At 46.6% G+C, this 23,443-nt stretch overlaps 1 protein-coding gene across 4 annotated transcripts in view; it reads left to right on the top strand.

Moving 5' to 3' along the window:
- Positions 1-17,153, top strand: part of LOC102451311 (uncharacterized) — a 103,742-nt gene extending 86,589 nt beyond the window's left edge. For all 4 annotated transcript variants that reach the window (XM_089777555.1, XM_089777556.1, XM_075925733.2 and 1 more), the window contains 6 exons: positions 2,452-3,765; positions 5,579-6,502; positions 9,245-9,339; positions 11,774-11,941; positions 12,892-13,049; positions 15,956-17,153. In XM_089777555.1, coding sequence (XP_089633681.1) covers positions 2,453-3,765; positions 5,579-6,502; positions 9,245-9,339; positions 11,774-11,941; positions 12,892-13,049; positions 15,956-16,198 — 2,901 coding nt within the window. In that variant the 5' untranslated portion in view covers position 2,452 and the 3' untranslated portion in view covers positions 16,199-17,153. The remainder of the gene's footprint in view (positions 1-2,451; positions 3,766-5,578; positions 6,503-9,244; positions 9,340-11,773; positions 11,942-12,891; positions 13,050-15,955) is intronic.
- The last annotated feature ends 6,290 nt before the right edge of the window (positions 17,154-23,443 follow it).

Raw genomic sequence — 23,443 nt, 5'->3', positions numbered from 1 at the left:
TCTGTAGGAGACAGCAAGGTGGGGGCAGAAGGGTCCGCGGAGCTGGCACACGTGGAGAGCTGCTTAAAAGCTGGCTCCTCACATGTATGAGCTCCTGCCTGCTCTCCCCTCCCCCCCCTGCTGCTGCCTCTGATACAGAGGCAGCAGCACAGTGGGGGGGGAGCGGTGCATATGTGGAATGGTGCTTGTCGGGAGCCAGTTTAAAAGCCAGCTCCCCAAGGGCACAGGCTTCTGCCCCGCCCCTGCTGCCTCTGATACAGAGGCAGCAGGGGGAGGGGAATGCATGTAGCCAACAGGATTAACCGATAACCCGATGCTTATCAGTTAATTGTGGAGTCATCTACACGCTGACATCCCTGTTCAGAACAAGGTGGCCGTGGAGTGGCAGCTGTTGGCCAGGGGCTCATCTCTGAAGGCAGTGCCCTACCAGTAACAGCAGAGAAGTAAGGGGGGGGTAATACCATATCAGGCCTTCCTTTCTTTTGCACTGCTGATGGCAGTGGCTCTCCCTTCAGAGCTGGCCTCCTGTCCAGCAGCCGCTCTCCAGCTGTCTGGCTCTGAAAGCAGCACCTGCGCCAGCAACAGCGCTGACATAAGGGTAGTAGTGCCACAAACTTCCCAACAATAACCTTGTGACACCCCCTCCTCCATGCAATTCCTGTTTGGGGTCAAGACCCCTTGAATTACAACACTGTGGAACTTCAGATTGAATTTGAATTTGGTAGGGCCCTAGATAGAAGTATGCGCTGGAATGCTCTGGTGAATTGGAGCCACAATGGGGAATACAGTCATATACAAAAGCGGTGAAGGGAAACTGAGTGTACGCTGTCAGATATGGTAAGACAGGGGTCTCCAAACTACGGACCGCGGGCCGGATGCAGCCCGCGAGGCCCTCTCATCCAGCCCGTGGAGACTGTGACGGGGAAGAAACTCCCCGCACTAACAGCCCCTCCCCTGGAGAAGCGCCGAGCGGCGCAGCGCAGCGGAGCCCAGGGGAAAGCCCACAGGGAGGGGAGCGAGGGCGCACAGCCGCAGGCGAGGAAGGCGGCAGGACCCAGGAGGAGAAGGGGCAGGGACGCCAGGGTGAGCGTCACGCCCCGTGCGTGCCGGCTCAAAAGGGGGAGGGGCCGGAAGGACAGGGGCGGCCGGCACTCATTTTCTTTTGGGCAGGCAGCCAGGAGAGGGAAGCCGGAGGAGCCAGCGGGACGGAGGAGGGACTCTGGACCCGCGCAGCCCTTGCCCTGGGCAGCGAGACTCCCCGGCCGGGGGTGCGGGGGATCGGAGCCGCCAACGGACGGCCACACGCCCTGCGGACCGACGGCCGAGCCCGGGCTCTGCGCGTCCCTCACAGCAAGAGGGGTTGGGACTTGGCGTGGACAATTGCTCCCTATTGGCCAGTGTGTTCTTATCCTATTGGCTAGCTCTCTCATGAGGTCACTAGTGGGCTGGGCTCTATTTTGGCATCCAGGAAACAATTTCACCATTCACACTAATACAGGTGTTCATGTGTAGTGTATCAATGTGTTATTAAATAATAACTGAATAAAATAATATTAAATAAATAATTAAAAACAACATCCATGTTTTGATTGTTTTTTATTTGGACCTCAAGTGTGTAGTCGGCCCCCGAACTGCTGTTTGATAGTTAATGCGGCCCTCGGGCAGAAAAGTTTGGAGACCCCTGTGGTAAGACAAAGATGCATTTTTCATCAAATGAGCATACAGTGAATTTACCTTGGAATAGTCAGTGTCACAGAGGTTAAGGCCAGAATATTGCTGAGCCTCATTTGCATACCTAACGAGCCACCATTTTTTTCAGAAGAGGCTCTCAAGTAATAGGTGTAACGGCATTGCGCAAGAGGGTTTTTCTTGCGCAAGAAGGGGCAGTGTTAGATGCTCCTTCTTGCGCAAAAGCCTCTTCTGAAAAAAATGGTGGCTCGTTAGGTATGCAAATGAGGCTCAACAATATTCCACGCTTAGCCTCATTTGCATATTACTCACGCAAGAAGCCGCGAGGGTAGACATAGCCTTAGTGTTTTGTGTGTCTAGAGGTAGAAAAGCCATACATGTGTTACGCTTCTATCTTTCTGCCATAATATTTAGAGAATGTGTCTAGAAAGAATTGGAAAAATTCAATTTTTTGGTGTGAAAATGTTTGAAAATTTTTCATCAAAAAATTTCAATCCCTTTGGGCTGAATGAAAACCAATAAGAAGGGCTTGATACTTTCCAAAATACTGCCAACTTTTCAAAAATTTTAAACTAGATCTGTATCTCTTTCCTTGCATATTCTATATATTTCTATGAAAATATCCATTGACAATAAGCATTGTAGAACCTCACAAACTCACACCCTTAATCTACAAGTTTGGGTGTGTTCATTAAAAACCCACTAGACTTTCTGTTTAACGACCCGTTGCTGTAATGAACTCTTTTACTTTTTCTCTGGCAGGATGGAGAAGAAGAAAATTCTGATGAAATCCAAAGTCGCTGCGTCAAATCTTCTGAGCGCACTGCATTCACTCTATCAGTTTGGCCACTTCTGTGATGTGACTGTCCATACCGAGCATCTAGGGATCCAGGAGGAGTTTCTGGTTCACAAGGCTGTCTTGGCTGCTTCCAGCAATTATTTTAAGGGGCTTTTTCTTCACGATGAGATGTTGGACGCTAAGAATTGTACTGTAACTCTACAGGACATATACACAGAAGAATTCACTTCCTTTCTAGAATTCATCTACACTGCAGAAGTAGAGATTGATGCAGAAAAGTTGCATCGGATGAAGGAGGTAGCTGAGAGACTTGAGTGCAAAGATTTGTTGGACATTTGTGAAGAAATGAAGGCAGAGGGTGGAAAAGGGTTAGATTTGAGTGTCCATTTGAAAGGTCAGATACATGAAAATGGTGGGTCCCAGTGGGCTCATGTCCAGCAAGCAGGAGACAATGAAGTGAATGATTCTGCCCAAATTTCGCTAACATCCATGAAAAGGAAATTTTGGGACAGCCAGAAATGCAGAAAATTGCCACCCAGCTACGAGAATGTTGATGGTCAGCCTGCAAATTGCAATAAAGATAGGACAGAATTTCTGGAGTCGAAAGCTGAGATGGCAAAATCAGACAAAGGTAACAAAATAGAGACCGGTGAAATGACTGACATGGATACAGTCAGCCCAGAGGAAAACAAGACAAGCCATTGTGTCCTAAATCGGTCAGACTCAAAGCAAACCTGCATAGTGATTAAAAACATGCTTCCCAGCCTGGAGGAGGATGAAAACAGTTTAATTTCTGAGCTACCCAGTAAAACTGAAGGCAGGAAATCCCCTCGCAATGTATCAAAAGTCCTGCCCCAATTGTACACCTGTGAGAAGTGCAACCAGCCCTTCCATTTCGTCAAACACTACCAGTCGCACATGGCGCTGGAACACGACATCCGTATCGTCCTCAAGTATAGCTGCAATCTGTGTGACCAGCTCTTCTCGAACCGCCAGAACCTCCGGCAGCACCGCCTGACGGTTCACAACGACCAACGGCGCTTTCCGTGCGTGTTCTGTGAGAAGAAGTTCAAGCGCCGGAAGGATATTAATGACCACATCCGACGAGTGCATGAAAAGAAGAGGAACCCCCAGGCGTGTCCGTACTGCCACAAGGTGATCAGCTCCAAATGCGGCCTGAGAGTTCACATTCGAACCCACACTGGAGAGAAGCCCTATAGATGTGAACGTTGCCCCGCCAGCTTTGCTCAGAGATCTGCTTACAATACCCATGTAAGGTACAGCATTTCCTGTGTGTGTGTGTGTGTGTGTGTCTGGGCACTAGGAGAGGAATATTTTCACGGTCCTGATCGCTTCAGAGCTCGTATGCTTTGTGCTAGTGAGTACAGTGGACTCTGGGGTCAGGATAGTATCAGTTTGCAACAGCATTGGACTGACATTTTCAATACCATACAGGGGATTAACATGCACGCTTCCCATTGAAATTAATGAGAGTTGTGCAGCTAAATCTCCTTTGAATGTCTCAGCCTTTGGGTTTCAAATTAGGGATGTGATGGTGTATATGTGTAAACGGTTAACCGATGAGCCTGGACTCATTGGATAACATTCACGGTTACACACACCCCTGTCCCCTCCTCCCCCCGACCCACCTCCACACACTGCTGCCTCTGTATCAGCCCCCTCCTCTCCTTGGGTGTAAACGTGTACCTGCTGAAATTTTCTACACGTCTACCAAAATAAACACATTTTAACATCCCTGTTTCAAATATGAGCCAGGGAGAACTGTAAAGCATTACAAATGAACAAGAAAATGATCCTTTCATAAAGACCTGGCTAACGTGGTGATCACAAATCTCTTTTTTTCTATCATTTTGAAATCTTTCCCAAAGTGCAGTGCCTAGAGCTGGAAACAGTGCTCTAATTGAAGTCTTATCAGTGCCCAGTAGAATGGGACAGTGGTTCTCAAACAGGTTTAAGCATACTCCTGGAGGTACGCAAACAACTTCCAGAGGATACAACAGCTCTTCTACATATTTGCCTCATTTTAGAACAGGCTCCCTGAAAAGCACATAGTAAAATCGGTGCAAACTAATGACTTCTTTACGCTGTTCCATATACTATAACAGCAGTTCTCAAACTATGTAGCAGTATGTTTTAATGGGATAGCCAGGGCCTATACCTATAGTAGACTTTTTGGCGCTTGGGGCTAAAAGCTGTAGGTAAGGTGAAACTTGGGGTATTGACAGAGCAGACGCCTGAAAGGGGTGTGGTAGTCTGGACAGGCTGACTTTTCATGTCCTGCTTACTTACATCCCAGAATGACGTTTGCTGTTTTTTGCAAGAACAATACATTGTTGACACCTGTGTTGCAAATATTTCATCCATGTGCAGCGCATTGTAACAAGGAACTCAAGTTTATGCTAAAGTGATGATTCTCCGTTCTGCTTTCTTATCCACCTTCCCAACATTGGGAATTTCTTCCATGTATTTTAGAGCCAAATAATACCCTTGCATTGTGGGGAAATCGCATATACAATTAAAGTGAAACATTGGTTTTGTGGTTTGAGACACACAATAAAGTGTTCCATGGTCAAATGTGGTAAATATAATGTATTTCTTTAAAGCGGTACCAGGGTGAAATGCAGTAGGTATTTTAAAAGTATGCCATTTAGTATGTATTGATTTGAGTTTAATTACAAGCAAAGCAAGATGATCTCAAATTGTATTTGCAAGAACCCATTTATTAGACTGCATTTACACTCTTTCATGATATTAGTCAGGTAACACACAAGTTCACTTTAGAGTTGAAACTTCTGCTAGTGCCTCGCTGTAGTCTCCATTGCTAGCTGTGAAACCAAGAATACGTATCAGTTTACATAATGCTTCTACAGAATTACTTGCACAAGACATTTTAGTTATCATTAATTATGTAGCTTTACCTTTCTGCAATGTGTCCTTGCTCTGGCTCTCCAGTTTTTTCTCCCAGTTTGTGAAAGGCATCACTAAAATGAATGAGAAACCCTATTGCTTCTGTGTGCATGCTTATAAAACCAGGTGTTTATCTCTCCTATCGTGTTTTGTTTTTAACAGAAAAATACATGAATCTGGGCAAGACAGGAAGCTTTTGCCAGTCTACTGGATGGTAGTTCCACCTGCTGAGAGAGCAGATGTAACCTTTTGTGAATCAGATATTAGCAAAGAAACATGGGATGCGGCCTCAGATGGATTGCAAAAAGGTGCTAAGCGCAAAAAAACCATGGACAATGAAGAAGAACCAGGGAGTTCATCAGATGCACAAGTGGATTGCAGCAATGCAAGAGAAGAAAGGAAGCCACCATATGATGAAACTGAAGCTAACAAAGAAGACGAAAATGAAGGTGATGAGGATGAAGAAGAAACAAATGTGAAAGGAGAAGGGGAGGGAGATTACAATGTGGTTTATTCTGAAGTAGATGATGGTAAAGATAACGAGAATGTTTGTACAGATGATGACGATGACTCGTCTAATGATAAAGACGCTGAAGAAAATGAATCGGATGAAGACTTTAAAATAAAGAAGGTAAATAAAACCAGAGTCACTAAGAAGTCTGCCTATGTTATTACATGCGATAAATGTGATGAGCAGTTTGTGTCCCGGAAAAAATATGTGGATCACTGCAAAGATGTCCACCAGTCCTTGCCTGGGAAAGTCTATCGATGTGATATCTGCAGCAAGTCGTTCGCTAGCTACAACAGCTGGAAAGAGCACAGAGCATGTGTGCATACGGAAGAAAGGCAGTTTGCCTGCACCCTCTGCAATGCTACATTTAAAAGAAAGAGAGACGTAAGGACACATTACATTCGGAAACATGAAGGGAGAGTGAAGCGCCCGCTGTGTTCAGTCTGTGGGAAGATCTTGAGCTCGCGAACTGCCCTGGTGTTTCACATGCGGACGCACACAGGGGAAAAGCCCTACGAATGTAGCGTTTGTCATTCGAAATTTGCACAGCCATCACAGCTTAAGATCCACACCAGGTCAGGTACCGCTTCTCCCGTTACTGAACCCTGCATACACTTTGCCCCAGAAGACCTTTTCTTGTATGACTCCCTATCTCCCAGTCATCTTTCTGCAGTACGCGTGTAACAGCGGAAGACTGGGCTTTATTTTGGCCTGTAATATCAATAACTAATGAAGTGTTTTATTCTTTTATTTTATGTAAAGTTGTTTATTCCAGGGTCATCAACTCACCCTTGGGAAAGAATTAAATCATAGCAGTACCATTCCTTCATAAGCAAGCATATACCTCTAAAATATTGAGCCAGAAGCTCAACTAATGTAAAAAATGTCATGAGAGGAAGGATTGCTCAGTAGTTAGGGCACTAGTCTCAGATTTAGGAGACTCGGGTTCAGTCCCTTTTTCTGCTACAGACTTTTCACATGTCATTTCGTTTCTCTGTGCCTCAGTTCCCCATCTGTAAAATGGGGACAGTAGCACTGCCCTTCTTCACAGAAGTAGTGTTGGGAGAAATACATTAACAAGATTGTGGAAGTGCTTGGATACTTTAAAATTAAGTGCTCTCTCTATATATCTCCAGTATCTATCTTTCTATCTAAATAAAATCTCCAGTAGAGCTCTGCTGATTTACACTTATATTAGTTCCTGCCCTGAAAGTCAGCATTATACCAACAAATCAAGGAAGTTTAGGGTTTGTTTGCATGCCCCCTCTTGTTCAGCGTGCAGCCTTTTGACTGATGTCTCAAAATCGTTTGTAGTCTTGCATATTGTATAACATGACCTGAAATGGGGAAGCACAGCACAGAAAGTTCCAGATGTGGGACGTTTGGCTCAGAATGTCCTTTTTTTAGCTCGTTTAAAATCAGATTCTAAGGGTATATTCTAAAACACGTCTTGCAAGGTTATCCCTTCATGACCACACTCTTTAAAAATAGGAACATCCTCGTGAGTTAAAGATCAAGATTCAGACCCTCAGCTGGTGCAAATCTGTTTGTGTGATTTACGTGAAGTTGAGAATGGTAGCTCTGCCTGGTAACTAAAATGAAAGCAGAATTGTTGAAAAGCCAATATTTAAATTGAAATCACCAATAGAACCAAGTCTTTCTTCCATGGAGTGTCTGGCCCAGTATGTTTGTCACAGTTATAAAGTGAGGTCATCAGTACTTGCTACATTTCAGTGGGTGATTGTATGTGTCCTTGTCTTTGGGACCAAAAAAAAAAAAATCTCGATAAACTTAAGTAATATATTTGTGTAAATGTCTAGGAACCACATGTTATATGCAGCATAGTTGTAGCTTGTTGGCCCCAGGATATTAGAGAACCAAGGTGGGTGAGGTAATATTTTACTGGACCAACTTCTTTTTGGGTGAGACAAAGCTTACGAGCCACACGAAGCTAATTCTACACTAGGGGGCAATGTCAAACAGGTACACAACTCCAGCGACGTGAATAGCGTAGCTGGAGTCGACATACCTTAGATCGGTATGGGGGGTCAACAGGAGAAAACTCTCCAATCAACTCCCCATATGCGTCTCGAATTGGTGGAGTACCAGAGTTGATAATGTGATCAGCAATTGATTTAGCATGTCTTTACTAGACCTGCTAAGTCGACTGCTAGGGGATCGATCCCCACAGTGCCAATCTTCTAGTAAGTGTAGACAAGGCCTAAGATCTTTCTCAGGTCATCTGCTGTCTCTGCACTCACTGGGATTCTCTCTCCTTGAGCTTTCTTCACCTGCTAAGTGAAGCAAGCTGCCCTTCTATTTGAAATAACCCATGGCTTTATTGGTTCCTGGCTGGATTGTAGCAATAGCATATATATATTCACACAAGGAGATGATTGGTCTTGGGAGAGTCTCCAAGGAGTAGGATATTCATCACTTTGACACATCATCAGGCGACCAGTATAGAGCAATAGTATGGTTGTTTGAACAAGGGATATTAATGTGTAACCAGTTACCCAGAAAGCATCACCCTTAACAGGTGGCGCAGCCTGTGCCCAGTCGTCCCGCTCTGGGCCAGAAGTCGTGGGGCTGCAGAACCCCCCCGGCCCCCTTTAATCAGTTAACTGGTTAAGTTTACTATTTAACTGGTTAACTGATTAAAGAGAATTTTATATTCCTCGTTTGAACAGGCTGTCAATTCTTTTGGCAGCAGCGTTTAGGCCTGATGCTGCTGTTGGAGCACGAAGGAAGGAAAAGAAAGGAACAGCCAGAGGAAAATCTTGCCTGCTCCCCTTTAAGGCGTTGTAAGGGAATAATCCTCCACTGGCGGGAATCAGCTGGGCTCCTTCAGATTAACGAAGCTACACTGACTTACTCCTCCTGAGGCATATGACTGTTGCTGCCCACAGTTCTCTAGGGCCACTCCCAAAACACACACTCTGAGCATGCAAAATCCCAAGCATCAGGTAGGGTCTTTCATTGCAGCAGGGCACCTTGGAATCCCAATGCATCTTTGGTGGGAGATGCATGCGGACCTTCAATTTCCTTAGGATTTTATGCCAACTCCCATATAGGAAATCTAGGCAAACTCTCCAGGACTGTAATATCCACAGCACAAGAAATGAACATTGCGGGGGAATGGCTACTGGAAAATCCCCTAGCTCATCTCCAGACTTGTCAGTTCATCGCCCTCGTGTGCTTGTTTATGAAAGTTTAAAAAAAAAAGGCTTGAACCCCAGCACCTCTTTCCTTACAAATTAAGCGCAGCCTGTCTAGCTGTGTTTTCTCAATCTCTCTCTGTGCTTCCTTGCCTGTAGGTCGCATACGGGCGAAAAGCCATACATCTGTGAGGACTGCGGGGCGTGCTTTGCTGACAAAGGCAAACTAAATGGTCACAAGAGGACACATACAGGTAGGAATTAAACTCTCTGGGCCAGATTCACGAAGGACTATTCCCCTCCCTGTATCATTCTCACTAGGGATGTAAAGTCCTGTTAAACCATAGGTTAACCAATTAAGTGAGATGTGGGGAGAACTACTCCAGCCCAGCTGGAGCAGCCCCCAGGGATGCTGCTGTCCCCCTCAGCTCTTGCTGCCACCTCCCCCAACCCCATCAGCCCTGCATGGGGTTGCTGCTGCCACCACTGGCCCCATGTGGGGCTGCTGCCGGCCCCATGTGGGGCTCCCGGCTCCATGCGGGGCTGGAGCAGCCCTCCGCTTGCAGCAGATTGGTCCTGGGTATAGGTTAATCATTACCCAGTGTGCTTCACCCAATGAGGATGTTTCTTACTGGGTAACCGGTTACCCATTCACATCCCTAATTCTTACCGCTATTTGGTCATGTTGAATGCATGTCATCTGCAGGACATCCAGGTAGAAAAAAAGTCATCCGTGTTCCTAACCTCGGCAGCAGGGGATAGGGAAGTGCATAGTGTATTTTTAGCTCTTGGGAGGTATCAGGTGATGTAGCATGTGGGCACTTGAGTAGGGAGACATTAGGAAGGCTGAGGAGATGCAAAACTGAAGAAGGAGATCGGGATAGAGGGGCGGAGTTGGGAGTCATCAGCATAGAAATGGCAGCTGAGGTCAGTGAGTGAATAGTTTCATCCAAAGAAGACTGGAAAGAGTTGCAAAGGGATCTCACAAAACTGGGTGACTGGGCAGCAAATTGGCAAATGAAATTAAATGTTGTTACATGCAAAGTAATGCACACTAGAAAACACAATGCCAACTATCCATGCAACATGATGGAGTCTAACTTAGCTGTTACCACTCTAGAAAGAGACCATGGAGGTATTGTGGATAGTTCTCTGTAAAAGTCTGCTTAGTGTTCTGTGGCCATCAGAAAAACTGACAATGGTAGGACCTGTTAAGAAAGGGATAAATAACCAGACCGAAAATACCATCATGCCTCTCTATAAATCGGTGGAATGCCTGCAGCTTGAATACAGGCAGTCCCCGGGTTACGTACAAGATAGGGACTGTAGGTTTGTTCTTAAGTTGAATTTGTATGTAAGTCGGAACTGGTACATATTGTAGGGGAAACTCTAGCCAAACATTTCTCCAGAGCTCAGTTTTATTCTCCCACACCTCACTTCCCTCAGTCCTTTATTCTCAAGCTGAGGTGTCTGCTGAGAAAAGCCGCTCCGCGTCTCCCTGGTCTGCTGGGGGGAGCGCTAGCTTCACGTCTCCCTGGTCTGCTGGGGGGAAGCAGCTAGTGCGGGGTTGCCTCACCCCGTTTGTAAGTAGGGATTCGATGTAAGTCGGATCCATGTAACCCGGGGACTGTCTGTACTTAAGAGCATAAGGGCCACACTGGGTAAGACCAAAGGTCCATCTAACCCAGTGTCCTGTCTTCCAACAGTGGCCAATGCCAGAGGGAATGAACAGAACTGGGAGTCATCAGGTGACCCCTCCCTTGTCACCCATTCCCAGCCTTTGACAAATAGAGGCTAGGAACACCATCCCTACCCATCCTGGCTAATAAGTATTCATGCAGATCTGGTCACCCAGTCTCAAAAAGGATATATTGGAATTGGAAAAGCTACAAAGACAAGCCACAAAAATGATTAGGGGGTTGGAACCATTTCCCTATAAGGAGAGCTTAAAAAAAGACTGGGACTTTTCATCTTGAAAAAGAGCTACTGAGGAGAGCTATGAAAGGTGTGTAGATCGTTGGTGATGTGGAGGAAGCGAATAAGGAAGTGTTGCGTCCTCCTTCACAGAAGAGGAGAACTAGCAGCCAACCAATGAAATTAAAAGGCAGCAGGTTTAAAGCAAACACAGGGAAGCCCAGTCCACCTGTGGAATTCTTTGCCAGGCGAGGCTGTGCAAGCCAAAACAATAACGAAGTTCAAAAAAGAGCTAAATAGGTTGATGGAACCTAGGTACATCACTAGCTGTTAGGGTGGGCAGGGATGCCACACCATGCTTGCAGTGTCCCTAGCCTCTCTTTGCCTGAACCTGACATGGACCATTTGATGATTCTCTGTTCTGTTCATTCCCTCTGAAACACCTGGCATTGGCTGCTGTCAGGACAGGATACTGGGCTATATGGACCATTGGTCTGACCCAGAATGGTCATTCTTAATGAGGTCACATAGAGAAAGGATGAGGAGGGAAAAAAGGACTCAGCCCTGAGGGATGCTAACAAAGCATGATGGAGGGGAAACCAGCTGCGAGCCACTTTTGATTCATGGAAATCAAAAGATTGAAGACAGTCCCGAAGAAGGGAATGATTGACTATGTCAAAGGGAGCAAGAGGGCAAGTATGGGGAAAAAAAATAAAGTTGGCCAGGAGGAGGTAACTAGTAAGAGAGTTCAGAATGTCTTTGGTTTTTTTACAGGAGAGCGTCTCTTTAAATGTGATGTGTGTGGAAAACATTTTGCCACCAATGAATACTTGAAGTGCCATAAGCGATGCCACATGGGAGCTAAGCCCTATAAATGCGATGTTTGTGGGAAAACGTTTGGACTGAGGGCCTCGTTAGCCCAACACAGTAATGTCCATGCAGGTAACAAAGCAAGGAGATGTTGGTTTTGGTAGTAGAGCTCACCAAAGAGAACACTGAATTCCCCTTTTGCAAGCAATTTCAGATCAAAACTTTCATCCATATCTACTCCTCTACCAGTAGATTGAGCTGGGAGTGATTCAGAGCTAGAGTTTATATTTCCTCTTATTTTTTTTTTGTAAGAGATAAAACTATTCCTACAGTATTTAAACATTAATAAACATACCTTGCATTGCCTCTTTGATCATTAGATCATTGATCATTTGGTCGTTAGATGTGGTGAGCCACATGCAAACACTTACGCATATTCTTAACTTTACTTATTTGCATAACCTGACTAAAGCAATCCAGGACACGCCCCTCTCTCCCTCAAATGCCCATCCTCTGTGATCATCACACCATCAAAGGGTAGATTCCTGGCTGGTGCAGTGGCAAGGTGGCACCTAATGTTCTCTGTAAACTGAGCGCTTGGGCATCCACCCAGATGAGATTCAAATGCCACCCAGCTGATTAGCAGAGTGCCCACAGCTGGCAGCATGAATTTCTATTGGTGGTGCACATCTGCACATATCTTGGTGCACACAACAATATTTATTCTACACATGGATGGGAAAAAATTAGAAGGAACATTGGTGGCAAATCCCTTTCCCCAAAGAAGGGCCTGATCTGTTCTGGCATGTACTGTAGGGCCAGGTAGCTACCTCCCTGTGCAGACTGAGGCAGACTCTGGCCTGTAGGATAGATTGTACTTGGGTCACACTTTCAAGCTATTTTTTATAACAAGGAGGGCTAGAAATATTCATCACTAGCTTGTGGGAGCCAGGGCTGCTGTTCATATGCTTTAATCTGCTCACATAAATCAAGTTAAGCATGTGCCAATGCATCTGCAGGATCAGGCTCAAAAGGGCTGACTGATGTGGTTATGGTTGTGGGGGTTGTTTGTTTGTTTGCAGAGACTCGCCCATATTTCTGCGAACAGTGTGGAAAAACATTTACTCAGCAAGGAGCTCTCAGGCGTCACCAGCGTATTCACACCGGTGAAAAACCATACAAGTGCCGGGCTTGTGAGAGAACCTTCACAGACATGTCCACCTTACGGAGACACGTCTTGGTACGTTGCTGCCTTGCAGCCTTTATAACGGTAAACCTGATACCGAAGTTTAATTGAGGTGAAGAGGTGATTTTTTTTTTTTTAATTTACTGGGGATTAGAATTTATCCTTCAGTTTTTGATTCCTAATGAAAAATAAAACCTGTTAGGACAAGGGAAAGAACAAAAATGCTGATTTATAATTATATCATGCTTTTTATACTGTTTATTAGGGTGCCAAATGATTATTAAAAATTGTAATTAATTGAGATTTTTAAAAAAGTCACAATTAAATGCAGTTTTAATCACACTTCTTAATAATACCAATTTAAATGTATTATAAATATTTTTGGATGTTCTGTATTTTCAAATACTGTATATTGATTTCAGTTATACAACCTGGAATGGAAAGTGTACAGTGCTCACTTTATATTTTATTATAAATATTTGCACTGTAAAAAAGATAAAAGAAATAGTATTTTTCAATTCACCTCATCCAGGTTCTGTAGTGCAATCTCTTTATCATTAAAATGCAACTTACAAATGCAGAAAAACATTTTGGTACGTAACTGCACTCAAAAACAATATAATGTAAAGCTTTAAAATCTATAAGTCCACTTAGTCCTACTTCTTGTTCAGCCAGTCACTGAGACAAATGAGTTTGTTTACATTTACGGGAGATAATGCTGCCCACGTCTTATTTACAATGTCACCTGAAAGTGAGAACAGGCGTTCACATGGCAGTGTTGCAAGTATTTATGTACCAGATGTGCTAAATATTCATATGCCCCTTCATGCTTCGGCCTCCGTTCCAGACATGCTTTGCCGGTTGAGTTAACTTTGATTAGTTGACAACCCTGTTATTTACTGTTTATACTATTGTAACACCTAGCTTCCCCGCTCACAGACCAGAGCCCTGTTAAGGTAAATATGAAACAAACAAGGTCTCTGCCCCAAAGAGCTTACAATCTGAAAAAAAAAAAAAAAAAAAAGGATTTCTGAGCTGTTAGATTCAGGAAGAGAAATCTAACCCCCAAATAAGGTATCAATTCCCAGGTCTGACAGCCAAACCGGTCACTTTGAACCCAGTTATTTTTAAACAGCAACATCTGATCCTATAGGAAATGAAGTATGAGGAAAGACAAGAGCCTAGCTAATGTAAAGAGGATGCTGCTATAGCCGGAGTCTTGTTTTTAAAACCACAATTAGAGGCCTCCTTAGGCCTTATTTGTAGCTGGACCTGAACCAGACCCAAACCCAAACCCAATCAACCCAATCCTTATCTGGTCTGCAAATGAGTCAGTACCACCACCGCCTCCTGCCTGTGCAGCTGGTATCTGGGTAACTGCATGTGTTGGAAACTGTGTTGTCTGCTGGCTGCCACCCCACACTGTGCTGTGTGCACTGTGGATTGAGAGTCACTGCCACTCTTTGGCACACTTCCTCTGTGACTGTAGCACATGCAGCGTAGCAAGGTAGTAGTGACTTGCAGGAGCGAGGAATGTGGCTGGCACAGGAAGGAGGAGAGCTGACCCCAGCCAGAGACGATCCAGGTGTTTTTCTACCCTGTCTGCCCTTGAACACTTGTAATCAGGGTCCGTTGGGTTTGGGTTGGATTGCAGGTCTTTGGTAGCAAATGCTGTGGAAAGTGGCTTAGTCCTTGTACTGTAGATCTAGGACACCGTATCTTACTATTTCTGGAAACTTCAGACGCATTCTCTGAGTTTTAATAGGACATGCAGCTCAAAGCGATACATTGGACTGCAAGCAAAATCACTAGGGCTATGTCTACACTAGCAGCTTCTTGCACAAGAACATCTTGCGCAAGGGTTCTTGTGCAAGAACTCTTGCACAAGAAAACGTCCACACTGCCATGTGCTAACTGTACTTTTGCGCAAGAGAACCCATGGCAGTGTGGATGCTCTCTTGTGCAAGAAAGCTCTGATGGTTGTTTTAGCCATAGGGCTTTCTTGCGCAAGAAACCCCGGCCGAGCGTCCACACTGCCCTCTTGTGCAAGAGCTCCTGTGCAAGAGGGCTTACACCTGTTAAAAAAGAGCATAGCTCTTGCGCAAGAAGCCCTCTCTTACCACGCCGTACTGTAAATTTCCTTGCGCAAGAGCAGGCGGGCCATGTGGATGTTCTGCGGATTCTTGCGCAAGAACTGCCATACTTGCGCAAGAAGCCGCGAGCGTAAACATAGCCTAGGGGTATGTATACACTGCAGAGTTTTTTCGGAAAAACTTCATTTTCATCCACACTGCAGTCACGTTCTTTCGAGGAAAAAACGCTGAAAGAACAGAGGGCTTTTTCTGACATTGGTAAACCTCTTTCTACGAGGAAGAAGCCTTTTTTCCAAAAGAGCTCTTTCGGAAAAAGGTGTGTGTGAAGAGGGAGCTGTTTCGGAAGAAGAGGAAAGAGGAAAACGCACAGGTGCCCTGGTGGACACTCTGTCCATAGTAATCACAGCTTAAATACGAGATAGCGTCCATTCAGTTTGGACGCTATCTTTCAAAAAAGCAGATTGCTTTTTTGATGCGGTTGGGCAGTGTGGACGCTCTCTTTCGAAATAAGTTTTTTCAGCAGTTATCTTCCGGAAAAGCTTCTACCGAAAGAAGCCTGCAGTCTAGACATAGCCTCGGACACCATTCTGGTCCTTGGAGTGTCTCTTTGGAGGAGGAAGCTCATGGCTTTCCCAGTTTCCCTGGTTCAAGTCTAGCATTCACCTGTTTGCTCTGAGTTGTGTTTCTGTCAACACTGCATCCTGATAATGGACCTGGAAGAGTAGAATTATTCTCACATCTCAGAGCTCAGCTAATCCCGTGGCCCATCCCACTGAACTTGAATAATAAAAATAAAATCTTACGTTGTTTTAAATCATTGTTCGGAAACTTTTCTTCACTCTATAATCTATTTTTCCTCCCACCTAGATCCATGACCGGAATGCTCACTGGAGAAGTTTCTTGATCGATCTTACTACGAAAAAAGACCATAATTGGTCCAAAATAGAAACTTTATCAGATGTCTGCATGGGTGAGGACTCAGTACCTGAAATTTGGTCAGTTGACCAAGGTAAACTTTATAAACCAGACAACATTGGTGTGAAAAAAGCAGAACAGAGACCATCTAGTGCTAACATGCGGGACACTGATCATTCCCTTATATACTTATAACTCTTATTGCTCTAGCCAGAAAATTATAAAATCTCTCAACAGACTATGAACTAAAACCTTTCAAATCTGTGTTCAATATAACGGCTTCAGTTTTACTCTGTGAGATACTCTTACCTTTTTATAACTGATAGGCGATGTTACATTGCAGTCTTTTATCTTGTTATGGTAAACTATTTATGCCAATTAGGTTGTGTACAGAGTTGTGTTTTTTTGTTTTTTTTATCTTGACTATATCACACAGTAAAATACCCATTTAATTAAGTAGATATGTTTCTGTATGTATCTGTATATACATATACACGTGTGTTCTTTTACATCATCTTTATTATAGAGATATTATGTTTAGAAAAAGCCACATAAACAATAATCTGTGCCGCATCTAATTTATTTGTACATATTTGATTGTAAAATATTTTAACTCTCTTAATCAATACAAAATGTTAAAACATTTGCTGTAGAAATTTATAAGCCAACTAGAACATAGTTGTTCTATGCAGTTTTCCAGCTTTTGCCATTTCATTTGACTTGATACTGTGATATTTGGTTTTAACGCCTAATTATAATTTTTTTGTATACTATAAAATGAACTTCAAATTTATTTCTCAAAGTGATGGGAAACTTCTTAGTCCATATGCATAATAAACAATAATGAGCTGTGACTTATGGGCTCCATTTTATAATTCAGAGGTCTGACTGCACAACCCTAGATTAAAAGCAATAATCTTTTGCAGGGGATTTCGTTTTATTGGCCTTCTGAGAGTTTTCAGCATTTCGATCTCTAATGGCTTTCATTAGAATTGTAGATTCTAAACATACCATTCTTTTATGATTCAAAAAAGCTGCCTATTGTTGAGATTTTAAATGCAACGAAGTCAGGACATCTAGAGTTTTGTTTCTGAAACCAGTAGTAAAACACAGAACCACTGCACACCTTTAGTATTTTGCATGACTGAAATAGTCTTAATGTCTCAGAACATGGTGTGTTAAGTGGGGGGGGGGGGGGATTGAAGGTTGGGCTGAAAGCAGTACTTTGAATTGCCAGATTATGGGCCCGATTAATAATTGTTGTGATGCCAAAGACAATGGAATTTCATTAGGGATTAAATTGGTCAGATTAACAATCCAGAAAATGAGGAACACACAATTCGTGTGGAAATCCTGGTTTTATAGACTTAGCATCCGATAGGAACTCTAGTTGGTGCAGGGATAGAATACAGAGTGACAAAACTGCCTACATCAGTGGTTCCCAACTGGTGGTCTGCAAACCCCCTGGTGGTCCGTGATGGTACTGCAGGGGGTCCATGGAAAGTTTAAAAGTAAGGATCGGGCCCACCTTTTTTCTCTTTTTCCTCTCTTTTTTTCTTACTTTTCCTTTCCTTTTTTTTTTTTTTATCTGACACCACTGCTCACCTCTTGCACAGAATCGCTGGGGGAAGGAGCAATCAAAGGAGCATTGCTATATTCACCTTCTCTGGAGTCTGGAAAGTACAGGCAGTCCCCGGGTTATGTACAAGATAGGGACTGTAGGTTTGTTCTTAAGTTGAATTTGTATGTAAGTCAGAACTGGTACATATTGTAGGGGAAACTCTAGCCAAACATTTCTCCAGAGCTCAGTTTTATTCTCCCACACCTCACTTCCCTCAGTCCTTTATTCTCAAGCTGAGGTGTCTGCTGAGAAAAGCCGCTCCGCGTCTCCCTGGTCTGCGGGGGGGGGGGGGGCTAGCTTCACGTCTCCCTGGTCTGCTGGGGGGAAGCAGCTAGTGCGGGGTTGCCTCACCCCGTTTGTAAGTAGGGATCTGATGTAAGTCGGATCCATGTAACCCGGGGACTGCCTGTATTTCTGTTTTTTATCTTTTTTTATGTAGGCAACACAGATCTGTAGTCTCAGAAGCTTCCAAAACCTTCCACTGTGAACTAAATTGCTTTGTCTCCTAGTTTAAACTGCACAATATCCACCACAGAACCAGTCCTGGTCTCTCAAAAATCACAGCGTCCTCCCTCCCAGCTCCTGGATCTCAGAGACCACGTATGGGCTTTGCAGGCCAGGGTTGCTGAATCGGAGGAACTAAGGGAAGCCAAGAGGTACGTAGATGAAGCTTTTTGGGATACTGTACAACTGTCCCACCTCCAGTCAGACAGCCCCTGTGCTGTTAAGGAGGGTGAAAGGCTCAGGGAAGGAGAACAGCCAACGAATAGAGGGAAACCATCCCATAGTTGGGACCCTCCTTCCGGATGATGTTGGGGTATCCTCTCGCAATGAGGATACCTCTCTGAGGGAGGGAACTCCAGTCATTAGGAAAAGGCAGGTGTTAGTAATGAAGGATTTGATCATTAGAAACGTAGATAGCTGGGTTTATGATGACCGGGAGAAGTGTATCGTGACTTGCTTGCCTGGTGCACATGTTGCGGATCTCTTGAAACACCTAGATAGGCTTATGTGTTGTGCTGGGGAGGAGCCGGTGGTTGTGGTACATGTAGGTACCAATGACATAGAGAAGGGCAAGTGAGAGGTTCTGGAGGCTGCTAGGAAAATTTAGGCTGCTAGGAAAGAGGCTACTTAAGAACATAACATAAGAACGGCCATACTGGGTCAGACCAAAGGTCCATCTAGCCCAGTATCCTGTCTACCGACAGTGGCCAGCACCAGGTACCCCAGAGAGGGTGGACCGAAGACAGTGATCAAGCGATTTGCCTCCTGCCATCCCTCTCCAGCCTCTGACAAACAGAGGCCAAGGACACCATTTTATCCCCTGGCTAATAGCCTTTGTAGGCTAATAGAAGTAGGCTAATAGCCTTCTTCTAGACCAGTGGTGTGCAATCCATGAATTGCGTTCCCCAAGGGGGTCACAGATGTCTTCCCAGGGGGTCGCGGTACTTAGATCCGGCGAGCTGAGTGCAGGGGGTCGCAGATCAAAAAAGGTTGCACAGCATTGGTCTAGACTGCAGGCTTCTTTCAGAAGAGATCTTCCAAAAAAACGTTGTCCAAAAGAGAGTGTCCATACACAAAAGTGCATCAAAAAGACTGATTGGACGCTCTCGTGCATAAAAGGCCACCTGGAACCAGTTCGGCCAGAGCGTTAGGTCACCAGTTGCTTCCAAGTGCTGGGGCCGGAGCCTGGCAGAGACACGTGCTTAAAGAGACCCCCTTGGACAGCCGTTTCTCTGCTTCTGCTGTGTGCTTGCTACCTCTTTGAGGGACAGCAGAGCTCTCACCGTGCCTGCTGTGCTTGCCCTGTTCTTTTTTGGACACCACAGCTTTTTCCTTGGAGCCATAGAGCTGCCCCTGGGCATGCGATGGCACCACACGGCCATGCTGCAGTTTTTGCAGCACTTTGTCCCAGCTGCCTTCCTGGTCCTACATGAGCTGGACCCTGAGCTTATTCTGGGGACCCTCTCCCTGGGTGCGACTGCTACACTCTGGCAACCGCACCCCACAGGGGAGAGGTGTTTTTGGGGGCTCAACATCAGTTTGGACTGGTAGGACCGGCTGGTCCTGGAGCACTGGGACGACCTGCAGTGGCTCCAAAACGTCCGCATGTGGAAGGCCACCTTTTTGGAGCTGTGTGCCTGGCTCACCCCTGCCCTCCGGAGACATGACACCCACCTGCAGCCTGGCATCCCCCTGGAAAAGCGGGTCGCAATAGCCCTCTGGAAGCTCGCCACCCCCGACAGCTACGGGTCACTGGGCAACCAGTTCGGCGTGGGGAAGTCCACAGTTGGGGCCCTCCTCTTGGAGGTAAGGCACTATCGGGCTGCAGTCCCTGCAGGGGTGGGAGAAGTGTTGGTTAAGGGGGATCCTTGGGAAAGGGGGGTTGAGGATTGTGGGAGTGGAGGAGGAAACCCCATCCCCGGGGGATTGCACCATCCTGCCCTCCCACAGCCCTGCTACTGGGGGGGGGGGTGCCTCATAAGAGGTGGCTCTTGGGGGGGAGGGGAGAGGCAGCAGGATGGGCACCTCCCCAGGGCTCAGGCACCCCCTCTCTTTCTCTGTTTTGTGTGTTTGTCTCCTTCTGCAGGTGGTGAGGGCCATCAACTCGATCCTGCTGCAGAAGGTTGTCCGTCCGGGAGACCTGGACGCAACTGTGGCTGGTTTTGCTGCCCTGGCGTTCCCGAACTGCGGTGGAGGCATCGATGGGACCCACATCCCAATCCGCGCACCATACCATGGAGCGGCCCAGCGCATAAATCGAAAAGGCTACTTTTTGATGGTGCTGCAGGCCCTAGTTGACTACTGGGGACACTTTACAGATATTTTTGTTGGGCAGGGCACATGATGCCCGAGTGTTCAGAAGGCTAGAGTTTCTGAACACTCTCTAGCCTGTACCACAAGCTGGAGGCGGGCGCATTCTTCCCCTGCCAGGACTTTGCCGTTGGGGATGTGCAGATGCCGCTGTGCATCGTGGGGGATGTGGCCCTCATGCCGTGGCTGATGAAACCATACACCAGCCACCTGGATCCCAGCAGGGACCAATTTAATGCCCACTCGAACCGGGCCTGAATCCAAGTGGAATGTGCCTTTGGCCGCCTCAAGGCACATTTCCGGTGCCTGCTGACCCGCCTCGACGTGGGGGAGCACAACATCCCCAAGGTGATGGCGGCATGTTGGGTCCTCCACAACATTGTGGAGAGGAAGGGGGAGGCCTTCCTCCTGGGTTGGGGGGCTGACGCCGGCAGAAAGGGGTGAGCGTTTCAGCAGCTGAGGGCAGCTGCCATCCGCCAGGCTGGAGTGCACATCCGGGAGGCCCTGAGGGAGAGGTTCTCTCAAGGACCCCAGTAACTCTCCCCAGGGCCTCCTCCCTAGAGTCCTCTGGCTTGCAGCCCTATCCCTTCCCCACCACAACCCCTCCCTTCACCTCTGAATAAATACACCTGTTTGATTTTCAAAAACACGAGGTCTGTATTTATGAAACATTCAGAAAATGTGGGCCTGGGGAGGTGCTCATAACTGGGAGGGGCAGGAGGTGGCTCGATGTGCCACCTTGGGTGCAAAGACCTCGTCGGAGTTGGGGTTCAGTGGGTCCAGGAAACATGGGGGGCTGGAGAGGGGTCAGGGTTGGCGGGGGGGGGGGCAGAAGGAGAGGCCATAGGCCTCACTTGAGATGGGGGCATGGGCATCACCTGGGGAGGGAGCAGAGGCATAGCGAGGGGCAGGTGGCGAGGCAATGGGCATAGCAGGGGGGGCAGGAAGGTGGAAGCCAGGAGTAGTGGCTTCAGGCGGATGTGCCGTCATACGTGACATCACAGCACACATGTTGTCACACTGCTATGTCAACTGGTCCAATGCGTGGTTCCACTACTCCCACGTCCATGCGGTTGTGCACTAGGGTCTGGTGGATGTTGAGCAGGACACTGATGTGCTGGTGCATGAGGTGGTCTTGGATCCTAGTGCACGTTAGGGTCCCCCAGGCTCTGGCGGGTGACGGTGGTGGTGTGGCTCGGCCCTCAGTCCCAGCTGGTCCTGCTGTGGAGAACACAGAGAGAGAGGCGGTCAGTCATCCCTGAAGACACTGTCCCTGAAGCCTGGCCCTTCTCTAAGAGCAGCAACCAATAGTCTGCGGCTCAGAATAGGAGGATGTCCCAGGTGCAAGGCCATGTGTGGCCTGCACAGCAGCCCATGCCTCACAGGGGCCCTGACATGCCCAGAGGACCGTGCTTCCCGCTCTTTCAGAAAAAGGCTTCTTCCTCATAGAATGAGGATTAACATAGTTGGAAAAACCCCTCCGTTCTTTCGATTTTTCTTTCGGAAGAACGCAATTGCAGTGTGGACGTTTCTCAAGTTTTGTTGGCCATTTTTCCGACCAAACTCTGTAGTGGAGACATACCATGCGAGATTGGCCAATGGGAGCTGCGAGATTGGCCAATGGGAGCTAAGAGATTTTGCTGGGAGGGTCGGAACCACATGCGAATTCTCCCTCCCCAGGACAAAGAACAGCTGGCTTTTTAAAGTGTGAACTGTTCTCTGCCTAAGGGTTTCGGTGACGCAGCCGTGGGCTGGATCTGGCCCGCCCATGCGTGAACTCCAGAGGGGTTCACATTGCACAGACAAAATGCTTGTTTTCATAACAGTTGCTGAGTTTTAAGCCAATCTTGAGATTTTGGAGGGCTTGGCTCCTGGTGTCTGGACATGGGGCAAGCACATGGTGGAGGGTGGAGTAGAGATAGGGTTACTGCCTTTGAAGTGCAAAAGCCCTGGTACCCCCTTCTCCCACAAAACAAGTTCACCACAACCCCAACCATAAGGCAGCTCTGCAGCTCTTCCTCTTCAACAGCCACTTCCAGCAGAGAGAGAACTTCTATAGATAAGATTGATAACATCTCCTGTGACTCAAACCCTCTCTCGCACCCGCCCTTGAGTGTTGGTGGGCACACAGCTACTGTATTTTCTACAATTTTGATGTGTTGTCACTTAACTTGCAGAAGTGGAAGCCCTGCAGTATCCTTAGCAGGACACAGAAACTTTCAACATCGGCTATTCCCGTTTTATTGTGATTATAATGCAAATGTTTAGGCTCATGTTAATAAAAAAGGCACATTAAACTATTTTTTGGGGGCATCCAACAGATCCATAAAAAAATGGACAGGCCAATCAAACACTGGCCAGGTGGTAACCCCAGATATGGAGCACGTAGGCTGGGAACAGTGGGGTGCAGGCCCCATAGGGAGAGGGGTGTGGGATGCAGAGAAGGAGGTGGATGGTGTGCATAGGAATGACCAACTGACTCTCACCATCTATTCCAGTGTCCTGTCTTCCAGCAGCAGCCCATAACAGCTGCTTGAGAGGGAATGTACAGAACAGGGTAATTAGCGAGTGAGCCATTCTACCATCCAGTCCCAGCTTCTTGAAATCAGGGTTAGGGACCCCCAGAGCATGGGTTGCATTGTGGAAGATCTTGGCTAATAGCCTTTGATGGCTCTAACCTTCATGAACACATCTAATTCTTGTTTGAACCCCATTATACTTTTGGCCTGCACAACATCCCCTGGCAATGACTTCTGCAGATTCACTGTATATTGTATGCATGGAAGGTGTGTGAACTGCCCACTGCAGGGAGCCAGCCTTGCTCCTTCTGCCTGACACCCTACCCCTTCCTGTCAGAGCCCAGGCACACACAGCCCCTTCCCTCCCCCCCTCCCCCCGCAGCTGCTGGCCCCTGCCCCCGCAGCTGCTGGCCCCTGCCCCAGGCTAGTCCTTCCAGGTTCAGAGTGCTGGGAGGGAGGATAGTGTGACTACAGCCTCCCCAGTCC

The sequence above is a fragment of the Pelodiscus sinensis genome, chromosome 3, assembly GCF_052426305.1.
Source record: "Pelodiscus sinensis isolate ZL-2025 chromosome 3, ASM5242630v1, whole genome shotgun sequence".
Taxonomy (NCBI): domain Eukaryota; kingdom Metazoa; phylum Chordata; order Testudines; family Trionychidae; genus Pelodiscus; species Pelodiscus sinensis.
This window is presented reverse-complemented; position numbering and strand designations above follow the sequence as displayed.